The sequence below is a fragment of the Somniosus microcephalus genome, chromosome 15 (genome assembly GCF_052327205.1).
Source record: "Somniosus microcephalus isolate GS21.2 chromosome 15, FLI_Smic_1.0, whole genome shotgun sequence".
NCBI classification, from domain to species: Eukaryota; Metazoa; Chordata; class Chondrichthyes; order Squaliformes; family Somniosidae; genus Somniosus; species Somniosus microcephalus.
In genome coordinates, this window is record NC_141001.1 from 3,329,125 (window position 1) to 3,350,508 (window position 21,384).

A 21,384-nucleotide genomic window follows, 5' to 3' on the forward strand; every position below is an offset into this window, starting at 1 on the left:
GGTCTGGATTGTTTGGTTGGCGATGCTTTTGGTTTGATATTTTTCTCAGGTCTTTTCTGGCATTTTTGCATTCGTGGTCAAACCATTTCTCATTTTTATTTTGTCTTTTGTAGCGTTTCCTCTTCTGTTTCACAAGGTCGGCTTTTACAGCTGCCTCATGGAAGATCATATTTATATCATCTATGGCCATGTTTACACCATCTCTGGTGATCTCATATAGATTTTCTTTAAATTTTGATATTTACTTGTGAGATCAGGTGAATATAGTGCTGTGATGAATTTATCTCCACTGTCTGGGGCCCATCTGTATGTCTGGTTTATTTTATGTAGCTTACTGGGTTCCTTTTTTGTGTCTGTAGTTTGGGCAGAAAAGTTTAAGGTACACATTTATTTGGTTATGGTCTGAGAGGGGGGATTGCTGCCTGACAGTGAATGCGTTGATATCGCAGGGGTCCAGGTCAGTGATTGTATAATCCACCACACTAGACCCAAGAGTTGAGGAATATGTGAGTCTCCCTAAGGAGTCCCCTCTGAACCTACGTTAACTATGTACAGGCCTAAGGCTCGGCAGAGTTGCACTACCTCCCTACCGCTTTTATTTATTTCACAGTCAAGGTTGTTCCGATTTGCGATGGCTGGTGTGACATATAAAGGGGTCTGGCCAAACACATGGTTGTTGCCCTGTGGGTCTATGAAGTCAGGTTCACATCCGGTCCTTGCATTTAGGTCCCCACATAGTAGCACCTTTCCTTTGGCCTGGAAATGGCTGATTTCCATGTGGGAGTATCAAAATAACTCCTCTTCAAAATATGGCGATTCTATTGGAGGTATGTAGATCGCACATAAGTGGACATTTTTTTTTGTTATTCTATATTTTTATCTAATTTTAGCCATACATGTGATTTTCCCTGTTTTATTGGTGAGATGTGTTTGTCCAGTTCTCCTTTTATACCACACCAAGATTCCCCGGAGGTTCTTGCCTTGCGTGTCTTAGTGTTCTTTACTGAGGGCACAATGATTTCATGGTACATTGGAGGACAGTGGGTCGGCATGTCCTTTTGGCACCATGTTTCTGTTAACACAATTATATCAATGTCTTTATAGCTTTTAGGAATTCAGGGTCTGTACTCTTCATCCCAAAAGTTGAGGAGCGGAGACCCTGGATATTCCAGCAGCTTATGTGGAAAGAACGCATTTATATAGTTCAAAAACGAAATAAAATGGACCTATTTTGTGGGACGAGTGTGAAAACACTAGTTTCTATAATGCTAAATGACGATTTAGTATAAATTTCATGAGGCATGCACATACTGCTATCTAATAATAGTAATAGCAATGATAAAATAACAATATTAATAATTTAGTGCATTCCTCTCCGGCTTTCCAATCAGGTGCTTAACATCGTCCTGATCTTTCTCAGTTCTTCGTCTACAGTCTGTGGTCTAGAGGGGGGTCTGGGGTCAGGCCCCAGACAGTGGAGATAAATTCATCACAGCACTAAATTCACCTGATCTCACAAGTAAAATATCAAAATTTAAAGAAAATCTATATGAGATCACCAGAGATGGTGTAAACATGGCCATAGATGATATAATATGATCTTCCATGAGGCAGCTGTAAAAGCCGACCTCTCTCTGTCTCTCTCTCTCTCTCTCTCACTCTCTCTCACTCTGTCTCTCTCTCTCACTCTGTCTCTCTCTCTCTCTCTCCTCTCCTCTCTCTCTCTGTCTCTCTCTCTCTCTCTCTCTCTCTCTCTCGCTGTCTCTCCAATTCCAATTCCAATTCCAATGCTTTATTGGCATGAAAGTTTACAGAGAACCATATTGCCAAAGCTTACATAGCAAAAAGGTACAGTTTTCCAACATTCTGTAGGTGTCAATCGATTTGACATTGTTGGGTACATACAATATTACTTTTTAAACAATATTAATTTTAAACAGTCTTTCTACTTCATTTGGTACGTTCAATATTAATTTTAAACAGTCTTAATTTTAAACAGTCCTCAGGTTGTGACATGTTGTTACATATTTGGCCCCCAAGGTATGGTCTGTCTCCTTCTCCTAGGACTAATCTCAATTTTGACATGTCATCCAATTCCTTGAAATCTGGGGTTGTTTGGCTTAGCTTGTTGAATAATATGTTTCTTGATGTGTTGAATTTTTCGCATTTTAGGAGGAAATGCATCTCTGTTTCAAACCTCGCCGGCCAGATATTGATCGCATATTCTATTCTCTCTAGGCTGCCAGGATTTCTTGTATCTGCCTTTTTTCAATTTCAGTTGGTGGTCGCTTAGTCTGTACTTGGTGAGGGTCTGTCTCTGTTTTGTGTCTCTGATGGTCGAGAGATAGTCTGCCAGTTATATTCTCTTTTTAGGGCCCGGTAACATTCTAATCTGCTTTGGCTTTCGTTATTTGTTCCAATGTTCCAGGTAGGTTTCTTTGCATTGTTTGATGATTTGGTTCACTCGGATTGGTGTTTGGACGGCTGTGTTGGTCTGGGGCTGGTCAGGGTCCGGCTGGGTACTTAGTTTCAGTAGCAGCTGACTCAGGGGACTCTTTTCTGGGTTTAGCTCTGGGTCTGAAAGGCTTTGAAATGAAGGGTGTCTGGGAGCTAGATTTGAGGTGATTTAGGAAGTTTAGTGCTCGTTTTTGGATGTTTATTATCAGTGGGTATCTGCCTAGTTCGGCTCTGCAATGCATTTGTTGGCGTTTTTCTTTGGGTGCGAAGGATGCTTCGGCAGAATTCTGCATGTAGGGCCTTCTATTGTGTGTTTTTTCCCATTTATGTGTAGCTTTGGTGATTTAGCGGGCCCCATACTTCACTACCGTACAGTGCAATGGGCAGGATTATGCTGTCAAAAATTTTGAGCCAGATTTTGATTGGGATTTGGATGTTGTAGAATTTTCTTTTATTGCATATAGGCTCTTCGGGCTTTTTCTTTTAGTGCATTCACTGCTATGCTGAAGCTCCCTGATGCTGTAATAGTTAGACCAAGGTAGGTGTAGCTCATAGTGTGTCCTATAGTGGTATCACTGAGGGTAAACTGGTATTTGTTTTCCTGACATCTGGGTCTTTTCTGAAAAATCATGATGTTGGTTTTCTTTAGATTTACTGTTAGAGCCCAATTTTGGCAGTATTTGTCGAGTAGGTCTAGTTGTTGCTGTAATCCCTGTTCTGTGGGAGACAGCAGAAAACCAGGTCGTTCCGCATAGAACAGGGGACTTCACTTTTCCATCCAGGAGACGGAGACCTGGTTGACTCGCTTTGCTCCAGCATGTCCTGCTAATTCATTTATGTATATGTTGAACAGGGTCGGGCTCAAATTGCAGCCCTGCCGGACGCCTCTTCTCTGGGTGAGAGAAGAAATCGGTGCGTTGGTTCTCCAATTTTGACCCCCGCATTTGTTTTTCAGATACATTGATTTAATAAGGTCATAGACTTTGCCCCCTATTCCCACACTGAAGAAGTTTATAATAGAGCCCTTCGTGCCATATAGAGTCTCTCTCTGTCTCTCTCTCTCTCTGTCTCTCTCTCTCTGTCTCTCTCTCTCTCTGTCTCTCTCTCTCTCTGTCTCTCTCTCTCTCTGTCTCTCTCTCTCTGTGTCTCTCTCCCTCTGTCTCTCTCTCTCTCTGTCTCTCTCTCTCTCTCTCTCTCTCTGTCTCTCTCTCTCTCTCTCTCTGTCTCTCTCTCTCTCTCTGTCTCTCTCTCTCTGTCTCTCTCTCTCTGTCTCTCTCTCTCTGTCTCCTCTCTCTCTCTGTCTCTCCTCTCTCTCTCTCTCTCTCTCTCTCTGTCTCTGTCTCTGTCTCTCTCTCTCTGTCTCTCTCTCTCTCTCTCTGTCTCTCTCTCTCTGTCTCTCTGTCTCTCTCTCTCTCTGTCTCTCTCTCTCTCTCAGAGCAGCAGTGCTTACACGCTGATGGTCGTGCCACCACTGCCCAGCTGCTGCTATCACTCAGATATTTAAGGAAATTTAATTTCTCCAGCACCTTTCACCACCTCAGGACGTCACAAAGCTCTTCACAGCTAACGTCTCATCCGAAAGACGGCATCTCTAGCAGGACAGCACTCCCCGCAGTACTGCCCTCCGACAGTGCAGCACTCCCTCAGCACTGCCCCTCCGACAGTGCAGCGCTCCCTCAGTACTGCCCCTCCGACAGTGCAGCGCTCCCTCAGTACTGCCCCTCCGACAGTGCAGCACTCCCTCAGTACTGCCCCTCCGACAGTGCAGCATTTCCTCAGTACAGCCCTTCCGACAGTGCAGCACTCCCTCAGTACTGCCCCTCCGACAGTGCAGCATTTCCTCAGTACAGCCCTTCCGACAGTGCAGCACTCCCTCAGTACTGCCCCTCCGACAGTGCAGCACTCCCTCAGTACTGCCCCTCCGACAGTACAGCTCTCCCTCAGTACTGCCCCTCCGACAGTACAGCTCTCCTCAGTACTGCCCCTCCGACAGTGCCGTGCTCCCTCAGTACTGCCCCTCCGACAGTGCAGCGCTCCCTCAGTACTGCCCCTCCGACAGTACAGCTCTCCCTCAGTACTGCCCCTCCGACAGTGCCGTGCTCCCTCAGTACTGCCCCTCCGACAGTACAGCTCTCCCTCAGTACTGCCCCTCCGACAGTACAGCTCTCCCTCAGTACTGCCCCTCCGACAGTGCCGTGCTCCCTCAGTACTGCCCCTCCGACAGTGCAGCGCCTCCCTCAGTACTGCCCCTCCGACAGTGCAGTGCTCCCTCAGTACTGCCCCTCCGACAGTGCAGCGCTCCCTCAGTACTGCCCCTCCGACAGTGCAGTGCTCCCTCAGTACTGCCCCTCCGACAGTGCAGCGCTCCCTCAGTACTGCCCCTCTGACAGTGCAGCGCTCCCTCAGTACTGCCCCTCCGACAGTGCAGCGCTCCCTCAGTACTGCCCCTCCGACAGTGCAGCGCTCCCTCAGTACTGCCCCTCCGACAGTGCAGCGCTCCCTCAGTACTGCCCCTCCGACAGTGCAGCGCTCCCTCAGTACTGCCCCTCCGACAGTGCAGCGCTCCCTCAGTACTGCCCCTCCGACAGTGCAGCGCTCCCTCAGTACTGCCCCTCCGACAGTGCAACACCTCAGACTCTCAAGTTATTTTGTGGGGACTCCTGTAGAGGTGGAGCTCATTGCTATCCCGGGCAGGGCAGTGGTGGGAGGGGGGTCCTTGAACAGCACACAGTCCAGGGGGTGGGATATGGGGCGGGTCCTGAATGCTCAAGAAGGATCTCTCCCTCGCTGTGTGCCGCCCTCTGTCTCGCCCTCTGCCTCGCTCCCCGCCCCCCGCTCCCTTCCTCACTCTCTCACTCTCCAAGTCTCTCCTTTCCAGGAGCACAGTACGGCACACTGGAGAAAGCCTGGCATGCCTTCATGACGGCTGCGGACCGGCTGAGCGAGCTTCACCTTGAGGTGCGGAGCCACTTGTCTGGTGCGGACAGTGAGAAAGTGAAGCAGTGGCAGAAGGAGGCTTTCCACAGGCAGATGATCGGAGGATTCAGAGAGACCAGAGAGGGTGGAAGATGAGTTCTGCAAGGCACAGAAACCCTGGGTCAAAAAGCTGAAGGAGGTGAGGTGTCTAGGATGATGTGGGCCACAGACTCTGAGTCACTGGGGTTTGGTCACAGCGTCGGGACAACCATTGGGGTCGTGGGGGGCGGGGGCACGAGTGGGGGGCAAAGCATCACATTCCAAACCCTCAATGCCCCCTCTCACTGGTGGGTGGGCTGGTTTCTCGGTTCCCCCTCTCAGTGGGATGTGGGAATGGGTTTTGCTTGACTTGCTGTAGGATAGGTGGGCAGTTTGACAGCCATGAGACTCACAGCAAGACTACCTGGGCAAGAGAGCTTTAGATCCTCGCCAGCCCACCTAAGGCTCCTGAGGGGCTGGACAGTGGCATTGCCGCTCCTGAGGGGCTGGACAGTGGGCATTGCCACTCCTGAGGGGCTGGACAGTGGGCATTGCTGCTCCTGAGGGGCTGGACAGTGGGCATTGCCACTCAGGGGCTGGACAGTGGGCATTGCTGCTCCTGAGGGGCTGGACAGTGGGCATTGCCACTCCTGAGGGGCTGGACAGTGGGCATTGCCGCTCCTGTGGGGCTGGACAGTGGGCATTGCTGCTCCTGAGGGGGCTGGACAGTGGGCATTGCCGCTCCTGAGGGGCTGGACAGTGGGCATTGCCACTCCTGAGGGGCTGGACACTGGGCATTGCCGCTCCTGAGGGGCTGGACACTGGGCATTGCCGCTCCTGAGGGGCTGGACAGTGGGGCATTGCTGCTCCTGAGGGGCTGGACAGTGGGCATTGCTGCTCCTGAGGGGCTGGACAGTGGGCATTGCCACTCCTGAGGGGCTGGACACTGGGCATTGCCGCTCCTGAGGGGCTGGACACTGGGCATTGCCGCTCCTGAGGGGCTGGACACTGGGCATTGCCGCTCCTGAGGGGCTGGACAGTGGGCATTGCCGCTCCTGAGTTGGTCAGCTTCCAGTCCAGCCCATGGCAGAGTTTACAGGCCTAAGGGCCCGTGGTTGCTGGTGTACAGGGTTTGCTATGGTCTGCTGACGGTGTAACCATCATTGCCTCAGGTGGAGGTGGCCAAACGGACTTACCATGGTGCTCGCAAGGAAGAGCGGACAGCACAGAACCGCGAGACCAATGGCAGAGCCGACCAATCCATGTCACTGGATCAGCTGCGCAAGCTGCAGGAGCGCGTGGAGAGAAGCTCACAGGAAGTGGAGAAGGTCAGAGTAACACTGGGCCGAGGAGCAGGGCAGCTGTGTGGGGGGGGGGCGGTGTGGGGGGGGGGGGGTCAGTGTTGGTGACCAGTGAACAACTGTGTGGTAAATCCCTCAAAAATCCCCCACAGAATGTCTAATGGGACACCAATTGTAGAACGAAAGACCTACATTCATACTGCACTTTTCACCAGCTCAAGGGGTCCCAAAGCCACTGAAGTACTTTTGAAGTGTTGTAATGTATTAAACGCGTCAGCAAGATCCCACAAACAGCCCTGTGGGACTGACCAGATCATCTGTTCCAATGATGTTGCTTGAGGGATAACTTTGGGCCAGGACACCTGGGAGAACTCGCCTGCTCATCTTCCAATAGTACCATGGACTCTTACACTCAATGAGAGGGCAGATGAGACCTCGGTTTAAGGTATCGTCCAAAGAATAGCACCTCCGACTGTGCAGCACTCCCTCAGTACTGACCCTCCGACAGTGCAGCGCTCCCTCAGTACTGCCCCTCCGACAGTGCAGCGCTCCCTCAGTACTGCCCCTCCGACAGTGCAGCGCTCCCTCAGTACTTCCCCTCCGACAGTGCAGCGCTCCCTCAGTACTGCCCCTCCGACAGTGCAGGGCTCCCTCAGTACTGCCCCTCCGACAGTGCAGCACTCCCTCAGTACTGCCCCTCCGACAGTGCAGCGCTCCCTCAGTACTGCCCCTCCGACAGTGCAGCGCTCCCTCAGTACTTCCCCTCCGACAGTGCGGCACTCCCTCAGTACTGCCCCTCCGACAGTGCAGCACTCCCTCAGTACTGACCCTCCGACAGTGCGGCGCTCCCTCAGTCTCTGGAGGGGGACTTGAACCCATGACCTTTTGAATGAGAGGCTGACACTAAGGTGATGTACTGGTGGGGCCAGGCCTGGGGGTTAGAGGTGAGAGGACAGAGTGAATGCTGGGGGTTAGAGGTGAGAGGACAGAGTGAATGCTGGGGGTTAGAGGTGAGAGGACAGAGTGAATGCTGGGGGTTAGAGGTGAGAGGACAGAATGAAGGCTGGGGGTTAGAGGTGAGTGGACAGTGAATGCTGGGGGTTAGAGGTGAGAGGACAGAGTGAAGGTTGGGGGTTAGAGGTGAGAGGACAGTGAATGCTGGGGGTTAGAGGTGAGAGGACAGTGAATGCTGGGGGTTAGAGGTGAGAGGACAGTGAATGCTGGGGGTTAGAGGTGAGAGTCATACTGCCATACTGGAGTCATACTGTCAGACTTGGGCCATGACAATAAATCCCCAAAAAACCAAAGTCCTTGTGTTCCAGCAAAGATCCAGACATCAGGGACCCAAAATAAATTTCACACTAGGAACAACCAAAATTGAACAAACCACTAACTACACATACTTGGGCTTAAAAATCAGTTCTACGGGAAATTTCAAACTGGCTGTGAATGAACTGAAAGAGAAAGCAAGAAGGGCTTTCTATGCCATTAAAAAATCAATCCAAATAGAAATCCCAATTAGCATTTGGCTCAAAATTTTCAAATCAGTAATTGAACCAATTGCACTCTATGGCAGTGAGGTGTGGGGACCGCTAACACAACAAGAATTTGCAAAATGGGACAAACACCCAATTGAGATCCTACATGCAGAATTCTGTAAAAGTATCCTCCGGACTCAAAGGAAAACCGTAAACAATGCATGCAGGGCAGAACTAGGTCAATATCCATTAATAATCACTATCCAAAAAAGAGCCACCAAATTTTGGAAACACCTAGAAATGAGCAACCCCCAATGCTATCACTACGAAGCCCTGAAATGCCAAGAGAGGACCATAAAGAAGAATACCCTCAGTCAACTAGTCCTGGGACTCAGTGAAGTAACTACTAACACTACTAACAATAACCAGCCCCAGGACAGTGACAGCGTAACACAAAGAATTCGACCCAACACAATCGTCGCTAAGCAAAAGGAAAAATATCTGTCATATTGGGCAGAAACAACAAAAACCCAAAGCAAACTCAATTGCTACTTGGCCCTAAACAGACAATACAACATGGCTGATTACCTGACCATGGTAAAGGATAGCAAACTGAGAAAAACTTTGACAATGTACAGACTTAGTGAACATAACCTGGCGATCGAAAAAGGTAGACACAGACAGACCCGGCTACCAAGAGAGGACAGGATATGCTCTCACTGCAGTCAGGGAGTGGTGGAGACAGAGATGCACTTCCTCACAGCTTGTAGAAAATATCAGGGCATAAGGGAGAATTTCTACCCAAAATTCACAAAAATATGCCCGGAATTCAGAAATTTGAATGAGAGAAATTGCATAACACTAGCGGCACACTATGTTACAGCTTGCCATAAACAGAGGGACAACCAGTAAATATAAGAAAAGAGTATATATAAATTATATGAAAGTATATATTTATACACTCAGGGATATATCTGTTTATACACTGTATGGATAGATCTGTATTTTTGTGATCAAACATGAATGTTTTCTGATGCTTTGGCAACATAAGATGTAACTTGTCATGCCAATAAAGCGAATTGAATTGAATTGAATTTGAGAGGACAGTGAATGCTGGGGGTTAGAGGTGAGAGGACAGAGTGAAGGCTGGGGGTTAGAGGTGAGAGGACAGTGAAGGCTGGGGGTTAGAGGTGAGAGGACAGTGAATGCTGGGGGTTAGAGGTGAGAGGACAGTGAATGCTGGGGGTTAGAGGTGAGAGGACAGAGTGAAGGCTGGGGGTTAGAGGTGAGAGGACAGTGAAGGTTGGGGGTTAGAGGTGAGGGAATGAGCTGTAACGCAGCTGCTGTTTGAACATAACATAAGAAATAGGAACAAGAGTAGGTCTTTCGGCCCATCGAGCCTTCTCCCCCATTCATTAAGTTCATACTAACCACCTACCTTCACTCCACCAAAAATCTCTCAATCTCGGCCTTGAATAAACTCAACGAGTGAGCCACCACAGCTCTCTGGGGTAGAGAGGGGAACGGTGCAGAGTGATCATTTTACTGGACCTGAGGCCTGAACTAATGATCCAGACACATGAGTTCAATCTCCACCACAGCTTAATGAAATAAATCTGGAATAAAAAGCTAGTCTCAGTAATGGTGACCATGGAACTATCGATTGTTGTAAAAACCCATTTGGTTTACTAATGTCTTTTAGGGAAGGAAATCTGCCGTCCTTACCCGGTCTGGCCTACGCGTGACTCCAGACCCACCACCCTTTGAAATGACCTAGCGAGCCATTCAGTTGTCTTCAAGGCGGCGACTTACCACCAGCTTCTCGAGGACAATTCGGGATGGGCAATAAATGCTGGCCTTGCCAGCGACGCCCACATCCCATGAACGAATAAAAAAAATGTCAAAAGATTTACAACCCTCTGAGTGAGTGAAGAAATTTCTCCTCCTCTCAGTCCTAAATGGCCAACCCCATATTCTGAGACTGTGACCCCTGGTTCCAGACACCCCAGCCAGAGGAAACATCCTCCCTGCATCTACCCTGTCGATCCCTGTAAGAATTTTATACTTTTCAATGAGATCACCTCTCATTCTTCTAAACTCTAGACAATATAGGCCTCGTCTACTCAATCTCTCCTCATAGGACAATCCCCCCATCCCAGGAACCAGTCTGGTGAACCTTCGTTGCACTCCCTCTATGGCAAGTATATCCAAAACTACATAATAGTCCAGGTGTGGTCTTACTAGGGCCCTATATAATTGCAGTAAGACGTCTTTACTCTTATACTCCAATCCTTTTCTAAGAATCACAGAAACCCCACAGTGCAGATAGAGGCCATTTCGGCCCATCGAGCCTGCACCGACACATATCCCACCCGATCCCCGTAACCCCTACACCAACACATATCCCACCCTATCCCTGTAACCCCACGTATTTAATCCCCCTAACACTAAGGGTCAATTTATCATAGCCAATCAACCTAACCCGCACATCTTTGGACTGTGGGAGGAAACCGGAGCACCCGGAGGAAACCCACGCAAACAAGGAGAGAATGTGCAAACTCCACACAGACAGTCACCCGAGGCCGGATTCGAACCCGGGTTCCTGGCGCTGTGAGGCAACAGTGCTAACCACTATGCCACCGTGCTGCCCTGGCTAACACACTATTTGCTTTCCTAGTTGCTTGCTGTACCTGCATGTTAACTTTCAGTGATTTGTGTACAAGGACACCCAGGTCCCTCTGAACACCAACATTTCCCAATCTCTCACCATTTAAAAAATACCCTGCTTTTCTATTTTTCCAACAAAGTGGATAACATCACATTTCTCCACATTATATTCCATCTGCCATGTTCTTACCCACTTACTTAACCAGTCTATATCCCTTTGCAGCCTCTTTGTATCCTCCTCACAGCTTACTTTCCCACCCAGCTTTGTATTGTCAGCAAACTTGGATATTTTACACTCTGTCCTATCATCTAAATCATTGATGTAGATTGTGAATAGCTGAGGCCCAAGCACTGATCCTTCTGGTACCCCACCAGTTACAGCCTGCCAACCCGAAAATGACCCGTTTATTCCTCCATCCATGCTAGTATATTACCCCTAATCCCATGAGCCCTAATTTTGTGTAATAACCTCTTGTGCGGCACCTTATCGAATGCTTTTTGAAAATCCAAATACACCATATTATGTCCGTGTGTAATTGAGACACGGACTGCAGGAGTTGGTTATAACAGGTCTTTACTGAGTGGAGACAAACTGGAACTAACTATGCAAAGTTACTACACAGGCTTATATACAGGGGTGGTCACTACTGGTACTGCAGTATACAGGGGCTGCAGAATATAGTTCCTTCTGCAAAGTACATACACTACAATTCCTCCCCTTTTAGATAAACAGTACATAACATTCGATTAATAATGAAATAACATATTTACAATTACAGTTGCTAGATACATTAGCTGAAGTTAAGCAATTATAAGTTCAGTCTTTGAGGAGGCTTCCTGATTCTGTCTGGATAACGCCTCTTTGGGGTATCAGGTTCTTCTGGCAAAGTTGATTCGGGATCAACGTCGTTGTTTGGTTCGTCTGCTTCCAATATCACCGATTCTGAGGTAGATGCAATTGGTACTTCGGTTTCATCACCAGGTGTATCGGATCGTGGTGTGGAATTGACGTTTTCCAGTGACTCTAGAATCTGGTCAGCATGGCGTCTTACAATGCTCTCTCCAACGTCCACGGTATACATGAGAGGTCCTTGCCGTGTACAGATCGTTCCTGGCTGCCATTTCTCAGTGCGGTAGTCCCGGGCCAAAATTGGTTGACCTATCTTAAAACTCCTGGTCGGCCTTTCATTCATATTCTGAAACTGCCTGTTCTCCACATCTCTTCTGATGTTTGGCTTAACCAAATCCAAGCGGCATCTTAGTCTTCGATTGAAGAACATCATGGCTGGAGTTTGGTTGGTAACCGCATGTGTCGCATTCCGGTAGGCAAACAAGAAGTTATCCACCTTGTGTTGTAGGGGTATGTCTTCATTACACATTGCCTTGATAGCCTTCTTGACTGTTTGAACGAACCTCTCAGCCAATCCATTGGTGGCTGGATGATATGGGGCGGATGTGTAATGCTTAACACCATTGTTCTTTAAGAACCTCTGGAACTCTTCAGACACAAACTCTGGTCCATTGTCGGAGCAAATCTGTTCAGGCAGCCCATTTCTGGCGAATATGGTTCGTAAGACTGTGATGGTTTTTTCTGTGGTGGTTGAGGACATTTTTATTACCTCTGGCCACTTTGAATGTGCATCCACTGCAATTAAAAACATCGAGTCCATAAATGGACCAGCAAAATAAATGTGCACCCTTTGCCATGGAGATGAGGGCCACTCCCATGGATGCAGAGGGGCTTGTGGTGGGGCGTTTTGGACCTTCTGGCATCCTGTACAGCTCTTGGTCATCTGTTCAATTTCTCTATCGATTCCCGGCCACCACACAAATGCTCTGGCTAAGTTCTTCATTTTTACCCCTCCCAGATGACCCTCATGAAGCTCATTGAGCACTCTATCCTTCAATTTGGGTGGAATTACTACTCTGGATCCACACATCAAGGTTCCTCTGCACACTGATAGCTGTTCTCTTCTCGGCGAGAATGCTGGCAACAGTGGTTCGCCTTGTGCTGGCCATCCCTTCACCGTTAAATCATAGACCCTGGAGAGTGTCGGGTCATTTCGTGTTTCCTTTTCTATGTTTGCATTCGTCACAGGGAGACATTCGACTATGGTCGAGTGGAATATCTCCACTGGATCCACTGCAGGTGCTTCTTCCACCGTCGGCAACGGTAGGCGCGACAATCCATCAGCATTCCCATGCTGTTTAGTTCCTTTGTACTCGATGTCATATTGGTGTGCCCCTAGGAAAAGGGACCACCTCTGTAGCCGTTGTGCTGTCATTATCGGGACGCCCTTCTGAGGGTTGAAAATGGAGACAAGAGGTTGATGATCAGTTAGTAGAGTAAATTTCTGACCGTGCAGGTAGTGATTGAACTTCTTCACCCCCCACACCAGGCTGAGGGCCTCTCTGTCAATCTGGGCGTAGTTACGCTCGGCTGAAGTTAACGAGCGTGACGCAAAAGCTATCAGCCTCTCTGAACCATCAAGGAATTTATGTGACAGTACCGCCCCAATGCCATAGGGAGACGCACCACACGCCAGTCTTATCGGTAGTGATGGGTTGTAGTGAGCCAATACTTCTCTTGAAGTGATTAGGTCTTTACTCTTCTGAAAGGCCCACTTACATTCATCGCTCCATTTCCATGCTACTCCAGTTTGTAGTAGGGCGTTCAGTGGGTGCAGAATTGTGGACAAATTCGACAAAAACTTATGGTAGTAATTCACCAATCCGAGGAATGACCTCAGTTGCGACACATTTTCAGGCGACTTATGTAACCCCTCTTCATCAATCACGTGGCCACAATACGATATCTGTTTCTTAAAAAACTCGCACTTGGCGATTGGCTCGTAGCCCATGTTCTCTTAGTCTAGTGAGCACCTGCTCTAGGTTGGCAAGGTGTTCACTGTCATCTTCACCTGTCACTAAGATGTCGTCCAAGTAACACTGAGTCCCCGGAATCCCTTGCAGGACTTGTTCCATCGCTCTTTGCCATATCGCTGGAGCTGATGCTACTCCAAATACCAGTCGATTATACTGGTAAAGACCTTTGTGAGTGTTTATCATGAGATACTTCCTAGAGGATTCTTCAACCTCCATCTGCAAATATGCTTGTGCTAGGTCAATTTTTGTAAAACGCTTCCCTCCAGATAGTGAGGCGAAAATATCTTCTATCCTCGGGAGAGGATATTGTACTGTGTGAAGGACTGGGTTCACCGTCACCTTGAAGTCCCCACAGATGCGAACCTTCCTTGGCTCCTCAGACTTATTGTTTAACGTTTTCTTCATGACAGGAACGATGGGTGTTGCCCACTCGCTCCAGTCTACCTTAGATAACACGCCTGCATTCTCCAGATTCTCCAGCTCTGCCTCGACGGCTGGGCGAATTGCATATGGTACCGGTCTTGCTTTGAAAAACTTGGGAATTGCATTCTCTTCTATTTTTATCGAGGCGGTTACGCCTTTAAGAATTCCCAGTTCTTGTTGAAATACCTCTTTGGCGTTAGCTAAGATTTTTGACAATCGTCCAGGTGTGACGTCGTCATCCTTTTTACCAGCCACCGTCAGTGCCTGAATGGAGTGCCAGTCTAAACTTATCTTTCTGATCCATTCACGTCCCAATAACGGTGGTCCACCATCTTGCAGTATGTACAGATACAATTTCTGTATTTCCTTGCCGTTGTATTCGACAGGCACCCTTATTTTCCTTCTGGGGTATACTTTTTGCCCCGTATACGGCTTCAAGACAATGGATGTCTCTTTCAAGGGTATGTGTGAGAATAGCCGCTCGTAGTCTCGTCGATTCATGACGGTCAGGGCTGATCCTGTATCCAATTCCATTTTGACTTGGGACCCTGCTATCGTGAGGGTGACCCAAATGGTTCGGTGATCCTCTTTTGCGATTACGTTGTAAAGTTTGAGACAGCTTAGTCTCTTGTTCCCGGATTCACTATCGCTCATCTGGTCTTCGGAACTACTGTCCGTCATCTTTTGTACTTTCCTGTACTGTTCCTTAGTAGCCTTTTTGTTGTCATTAGTCTTCTTCCCAGACCTGCAAACTCGTGCAATGTGTCCCATCTTTCTGCATTGCCTGCATATTTTGTCCTTGGACCAGCAGTCCTCCTGGTCATGGGTTGTTCTGCCGCAGCGATAACATTTTTCAAATCCCCGTGTCATTTCGTGGGTGCCGTATTCCTGTGGCTTTTGCTGTATTTCCGCAGCTCCCCTTGCTGCTGCTTCGTACGATACTGCCACGCTGAAAGCCTTATCTAGCATCAGCTCTTTCTCTGAGAGTAACCTCTTTTGGGTTCCTTCACTCAGGAGTCCACAGACAAATTTGTCCCGTAGGGTATCTGCCAGTCCTGTTCTGAACTGGCAGTGCTTTGATAGCTTGCGTAGTTCTGTAAGGTAATCAGCATTGCTCTCATCTTTATGCTGATTTCTCCTGTGGAATTTAAATCTTTCTGCTATCAGCAGCGGTGTAGGATTTAGGTGTTCCTGTAGGATATCAACAATTTCGTTAAAACTCTTCGCCATCGGTTTGGCTGGAGTAATCAGGTTCCGCAATAGGCCGTACGTTCTTGCGCCCATTAAGTTTAGTAGTATCGATGCCTTTTTCTCATCGGCTACTTCGTTTGCCTCGCAATATACTTCGACTCTTTCCACATACGTGGTCCAGTCTTCTATTGCATTATCAAAGGCAGTGATATTGCCAGTCTTCGGCATCTTGGAAATCTAAGATGGCGCCTTCTTCCCCGATTTAACAAAATGGCGCTTTCCGTCTTCTCCGCCGCTGCTAGCGCTGTTGCTGGCGTTTTATGCCTTGATGGCAACGCCCTATGGTCTTCGCGCACTTCCCCCCGTGCTGATGCTAATGCCGCTCTCCCCGTGGCAAACTGCAGCTCCTCGCGGCTTTCTGCGCTTCTAATTTCTTTTATTTCCCTGTCGTCGGAGCAACCCTGCGGGACACTTTCCTCCCTCTTCTCGGGTCTGTACGCTGCCCGGCTTCGTAGCACCGGCCGCGCCCTGTGTGCTCCACCCTCTCTCTCTCTCTCTCTCTCTCCTCTTCCCGACAACGCTGCTCGGCCCCGTTGAAAAGCCACCTGATCGAGCTCTAGCCCGCCGCAGCCCAGGAAGGATCAGTGTACTACCTGCCACCAGCCCGATTAGCTGGAACACCATCGACAGGATAACCAAGCCCCGCTCTTGACAGCCTCTCCTGCAAATCTTCAACTCCGATGAATCAGAGGCGGTTGCCCACGGTCGACGCCCGTTTCTTCTGTTTGTTTTATATATTTTTTTTTTTCTTTCTTCCTTCTGGCCGCGACCTCTGACAACTTCGCTTCAGGGATGGATCCCCATGAGGTGGTGCAGACTGTAGGTAAGTTCGGATCTGCTCGTCGCCAGTATTATGTCCGTGTGTAATTGAGACACGGACTGCAGGAGTTGGTTATAACAGGTCTTTACTGAGTGGAGACAAACTGGAACTACTGTGCAAAGTTACTACACAGGCTTATATACAGGGGTGGTCACTACTGGTACTGCAGTATACAGGGGCTGCAGAATATAGTTCCTTCTGCAAAGTACATACACTACACACCACATCCACTGGTTCCCCCTTATCTATTCTGCTAGTTACAACCTCAAAAAACTCAGATTTAGTCAAACATGATTTCCCTTTCATAAATCCATGTTGACTCTGCCCAATCCGAGTATGATTTTCTAAGTGCCCTGTTACCATGTCCCTAATAAGATTCTAGCATTTTCCCTATTACTGATGACAGGCTAACTGACCTATAGTTCCTTGTTATCACCCCTTCCTTTCTTGAATAGCGGGAGTTTAGAACCCTCGGCTGTAGGCCATCAGGTCCAGGGGATTTGTCGGCTTTTAGTCCCATTGATTTCTCCAGTGCTATTTCTTTACTAATACTAATTTCTTTAAGTTCCTCATTCTCACCAGACCTTTGGTTCTCCACTATTTGCTGTTTGTGTGCAGGGCCGAGAGCGATACGAGAAAGCTCTGGAGGAGCTGAACAAGTACAACCCCAAGTACATGGAGGACATGGAGCAGGTGTTTGACAGCTGTCAGGACGCCGAGAGGAAGCGCCTCAAATTCTTCAAGGAGGTCCTGTTGGACTTTCACAAACACCTCGACCTCTCCAACTACGACAGGTGAGAAACATGCCCCATGGGAGAGAGGGACAGGGGAGGGGTGAGGGTGGGCGAGGGATGGGGTGGGAGCAAAGAGACAGTGTCAGGGGAGTTGACTGCTCTGTCAAGGCCCTTCAAAAACTCACCAGAGGCCTAAGCCCTGGGGTTAAGGTGCAGGGTGGGGTGAGGCTCTGGACTGAGTATCTGGAGCCTACTAATGAGCGTTATGATGGAGTTTGTAGCCAGGCACTCCAATGGCCTAGTGTGGTGCTGAACCATTACAGAGCACAGGGCCCCAGGTCCTGCCTGGGTCAGTCCTCACAGTGAGTTGGGCTGGTCCAGGCCAGGGGTAGGAGGGCTACAATTGGCCTCTGCTCCTGGGTTGGGTTGGCGTGGGTGGAATGGGGGTTGGAGGGTGGGGCAACGAGAAAATAAAATGAGCCAGAGTTCCTGATCACTATCCAGTAACCCCTGCTGGAAAGAGTGCTCGTGTCTGGGTGTCGAGTGAAGGACAGGATGGGGCTCGCTTGTGATGCTTCCCAGGGTTGAATGTCCTGCCAACAGTGTGGAAAATGGTCTTGGTCACGCCCTTCTTCTGCAGCTTGGACCATCATCACTGTAACACTCTGGCAACTCAATAACACGGACGTGAATAGTTTGAACCCTGACAGACAAGCCAGTGGTGTTGGGAGGTTGGCCGCTCTCCTGCCAACTGTCGATGAGTCATGCAATACTCGGCATACTCGTTCCAGGATGGGGCCTAGTCTTGAGGCTCCTCCTGCCGGGTTGTATTCCCTGGAATTTAGAAGATTAAGGGGTGCTCTGATCGAAGTTTTCAAGATATTAACGGGAGTAGATAGAGAGAAACTATTTCCGCTGGTTGGGGTTTCTGGGGTTGGGGCATAGCCTAAAAATTAGAGCCAGACCTTTCAGGAGTGAAATTAGGAAACACTTCTACACACAAAGGATGGTAGAAGTTTGGAACTCTCTTCCGCAAACGGCAATTGATGCGAGATCAATTGTTAATTTTAAATATGAGAGTGATAGCTTTTTGTTAACCAAAGGTATGAAGGGATATGGGCCAAAGGCAGGGATATGGGCCAAAGGCAGGGAGATGGAGTTAGGTCGCAGATCAGCCATGAACTCATTGAATGGTGGAGCAGGCTTGAGGGGCTGAATGGCCTCCTCCTGTTCCTATGGGACTGGAGGAAGGAGCGATCACGTTTTAACTAATGCTGTGCCCTGGTCCCGTTGCAGTTTCCGCATCGTCTATAGGGACCTGTACCAGGCCATTGCCTCAGCCAATGACCAGGAGGACTTGCGGTGGTGGCAGAACACGCATGGTCCCGGCATGCCAATGAGCTGGCCGCAGTTTGAGGTGAGTGGCTGCTGCACCCCACCTCTCATTGACCAAGTCTGTCACTTAACCTGTGCAGGTGCTGTGAGGAGAGGCACTGGCTGGCTCCTACTGTCCTGCTTCCTTCCACTGTGGTTAGCCCATGTCTGCCCGACACTATCACCCCTCCGTCTCCAGCAGCTAGTGTTGGGTAGGGTGGGTGGGGGGCGGGTGGCGTGTGGAACCAGGCCCTGTGGCCAACTTACCTTCCCTCCCCCCACTGCGCCCCCCCCCCCCCCCCCCCCGCCGCTCCAACTGCCCCGACCTTCATAAATTGTTACTATAGGACTGGAAATCCAAATTATGAGGAGACACTCGAGATAATGGGACTATTTCCACTGGCGGTGACGAGGCTAAGATGAAATTTAATCGGTGTTTTTTAAATTATACAGAGAATCGAAAGAATGCATAGGGAATTTTCTGTGGTTGAGGTTGTCATCGATTTACAATTCAAAGCATGAGGAGAGACGATGGAAAACGTGTCTTTACACAAAATAACAACAGAAAATGCTGGAAAAACTCAGCAGGCCAGGCAACGGGGTCTTTAGTCTTGACAAAGGGTTCACCCGAAACGTTGACTCTAATTTCTCTCCACGGATGTTGCCTGGCATGCTGAGTTTTTCCAGCATTTTCTGTTGTTTCGGATTTCCAGCATCTGCAGTATTTTGCTATTGTACGTATCTTTACACAACCTTGCTGGAGCACGGAATGCTTCACCAGAGTGAGCGGTTCAGGCAGGGGCCATTAAAACCTTTGAGGGACAAGTGGATAAATATTTGAAGCAGAGGAAGATACAGGGCTATGGGCAGAGAGCGGGGCAGTGGGATTAGTTTGGGATTGATACAGGGCTATGGAGAGAGAGCGGGGCAGTGGGATTAGTTTGGGGATTGATACAGGGCTATGGAGAGAGAGCGGGGCAGTGGGATTAGTTTGGGATTGATACAGGGCTATGGAGAGAGAGCGGGGCAGTGGGATTAGTTTGGGGATTGATACAGGGCTATGGGGAGAGAGTGGGGCAGTGGGATTAGTTTGGGATTGATACAGGGCTATGGAGAGAGAGCGGGGCAGTGGGATTAGTTTGGGGATTGATACAGGGCTATGGAGAGAGAGCGGGGCAGTGGGATTAGTTTGGGGATTGATACAGGGCTATGGGCAGAGAGCGGGGCAGTGGGATTAGTTTGGGATTGATACAGGGCTATGGGCAGAGAGCGGGGCAGTGGGATTAGTTTGGGGATTGATACAGGGCTATGGGGAGAGAGCGGGGCAGTGGGATTAGTTTGGGATTGATACAGGGCTATGGAGAGAGAGCGGGGCAGTGGGATTAGTTTGGGATTGATACAGGGCTATGGAGAGAGAGCGAGGCAGTGGGAATAGTTTGGGATTGATACAGGGCGATGGGGAGAGAGCGGGACAGTGGGATTAGTTTGGGATTGATACCGGGCTATGGAGAGAGAGCGGGGCAGTGGGATTAGTTTGGGATTGATACAGGGCTATGGAGAGAGAGCGGGGTAGAGGGATTAGTTTGGGATTGATACCGGGCTATGGAGAGAGAGCGAGGCAGTGGGATTAGTTTGGGATAGATACAGGGCTATGGGGAGAGAGCGGGGCAGTGGGATTAGTTGGGATTGATAAAGGGCTATGGGGAGAGAGTGGGGCACTGGGATTAGTTTGGGATTGATACAGGGCGATGGGGAGAGAGCGGGGCAGTGGGATTAGTTTGGGATTGGGTCAGGGCTATGGGGAGAGAGTGGGGCAGTGGGATTAGTTTGGGATTGATACAGGTCTATGGGGAGAGAGCGGGGCAGTGGGATTAGTTTGGGATTGATACAGGGCTATGGGGAGAGCGCGGGGCAGTGGGATTAGTTTGGGATTGATGCAGGTCTATGGGGAGAGAGCGGGGCAGTGGGATTAGTTTGGGATTGAGTCAGGGCTATGGGGTGAGAGTGGGGCAGTGGGATTAGTTTGGGATTGATACAGGTCTATGGGGAGAGAGCGGGGCAGTGGGATTAGTTTGGGATTGATACAGGGCTATGGGGAGAGCGGGGCAGTGGGATTAGTTTGGATTGAGTCAGGGCTATGGGGAGAGCGGGGCAGTGGGATTAGTTTGGATTGAGTCAGGGCTATGGGGAGAGAGCTGGGCAGTGGGATTAGTTTGGGATTGATACAGGGCTATGGGGAGAGCGGGGCAGTGGGATTAGTTTGGGATTGATACAGGTCTATGGGGAGAGAGTGGGGCAGTGGGATTAGTTTGGGATTGATACAGGGCTATGGGGAGAGCGGGGCAGTGGGATTAGTTTGGATTGAGTCAGGGCTATGGGGAGAGAGCTGGGCAGTGGGATTAGTTTGGATTGAGTCAGGGCTATGGGGAGAGAGTGGGGCAGTGGGGTTAGTTTGGGATTGATACAGGGCGATGGGGAGAGAGCGGGGCAGTGGGATTAGTTTGGGATTGATACAGGGCTATGGGGAGAGCGGGGCAGTGGGATTAGTTTGGGATTGAGTCAGGGCTATGGGGAGAGCGGGGCAGTGGGATTAGTTTGGATTGATACAGGGCGATGGGGAGAGAGTGGGGCAGTGGGATTAGTTTGGATTGATACAGGGCGATGGGGAGAGAGCGGGGCAGTGGGATTAGTTTGGGATTGATACAGGGCTATGGGGAGAGAGCGGGGCAGTGGGGTTAGTTTGGGATTGATACAGGGCTATGGGGAGAGCGGGGCAGTGGGATTAGTTTGGATTGAGTCAGGGCTATGGGGAGAGAGCTGGGCAGTGGGATTAGTTTGGATTGAGTCAGGGCGATGGGGAGAGAGTGGGGCAGTGGGATTAGTTTGGATTGATACGGGGCTATAAGAGAGTGGGGTAGTGAATCATAGAATCATAGAAGTTTATGGCACAGAAGGAGACCATACAGCCCATTGTATCTGTGTCAGCCGAGAAAGAACTATCCAGCCTAATCCCACTTTCCAGCTCTAGGTCCGTACCC

The 21,384-nt window shown here is 49.4% G+C and overlaps 1 protein-coding gene across 1 annotated transcript in view; it reads left to right on the forward strand.

Annotated features, from left to right (window-relative positions):
* Positions 1-5,271: 5,271 nt before the first annotated feature.
* Positions 5,272-21,384, forward strand: part of LOC147106503 (protein kinase C and casein kinase II substrate protein 3-like) — a 35,770-nt gene continuing 19,657 nt past the window's right edge. The window contains 5 exon segments of the mRNA XM_086007462.1: positions 5,272-5,517; positions 5,519-5,572; positions 6,585-6,740; positions 16,857-17,032; positions 18,269-18,389. Of these exon segments, the coding sequence (XP_085863588.1) occupies positions 5,377-5,517; positions 5,519-5,572; positions 6,585-6,740; positions 16,857-17,032; positions 18,269-18,389 (648 nt within the window). The 5' untranslated portion in view covers positions 5,272-5,376.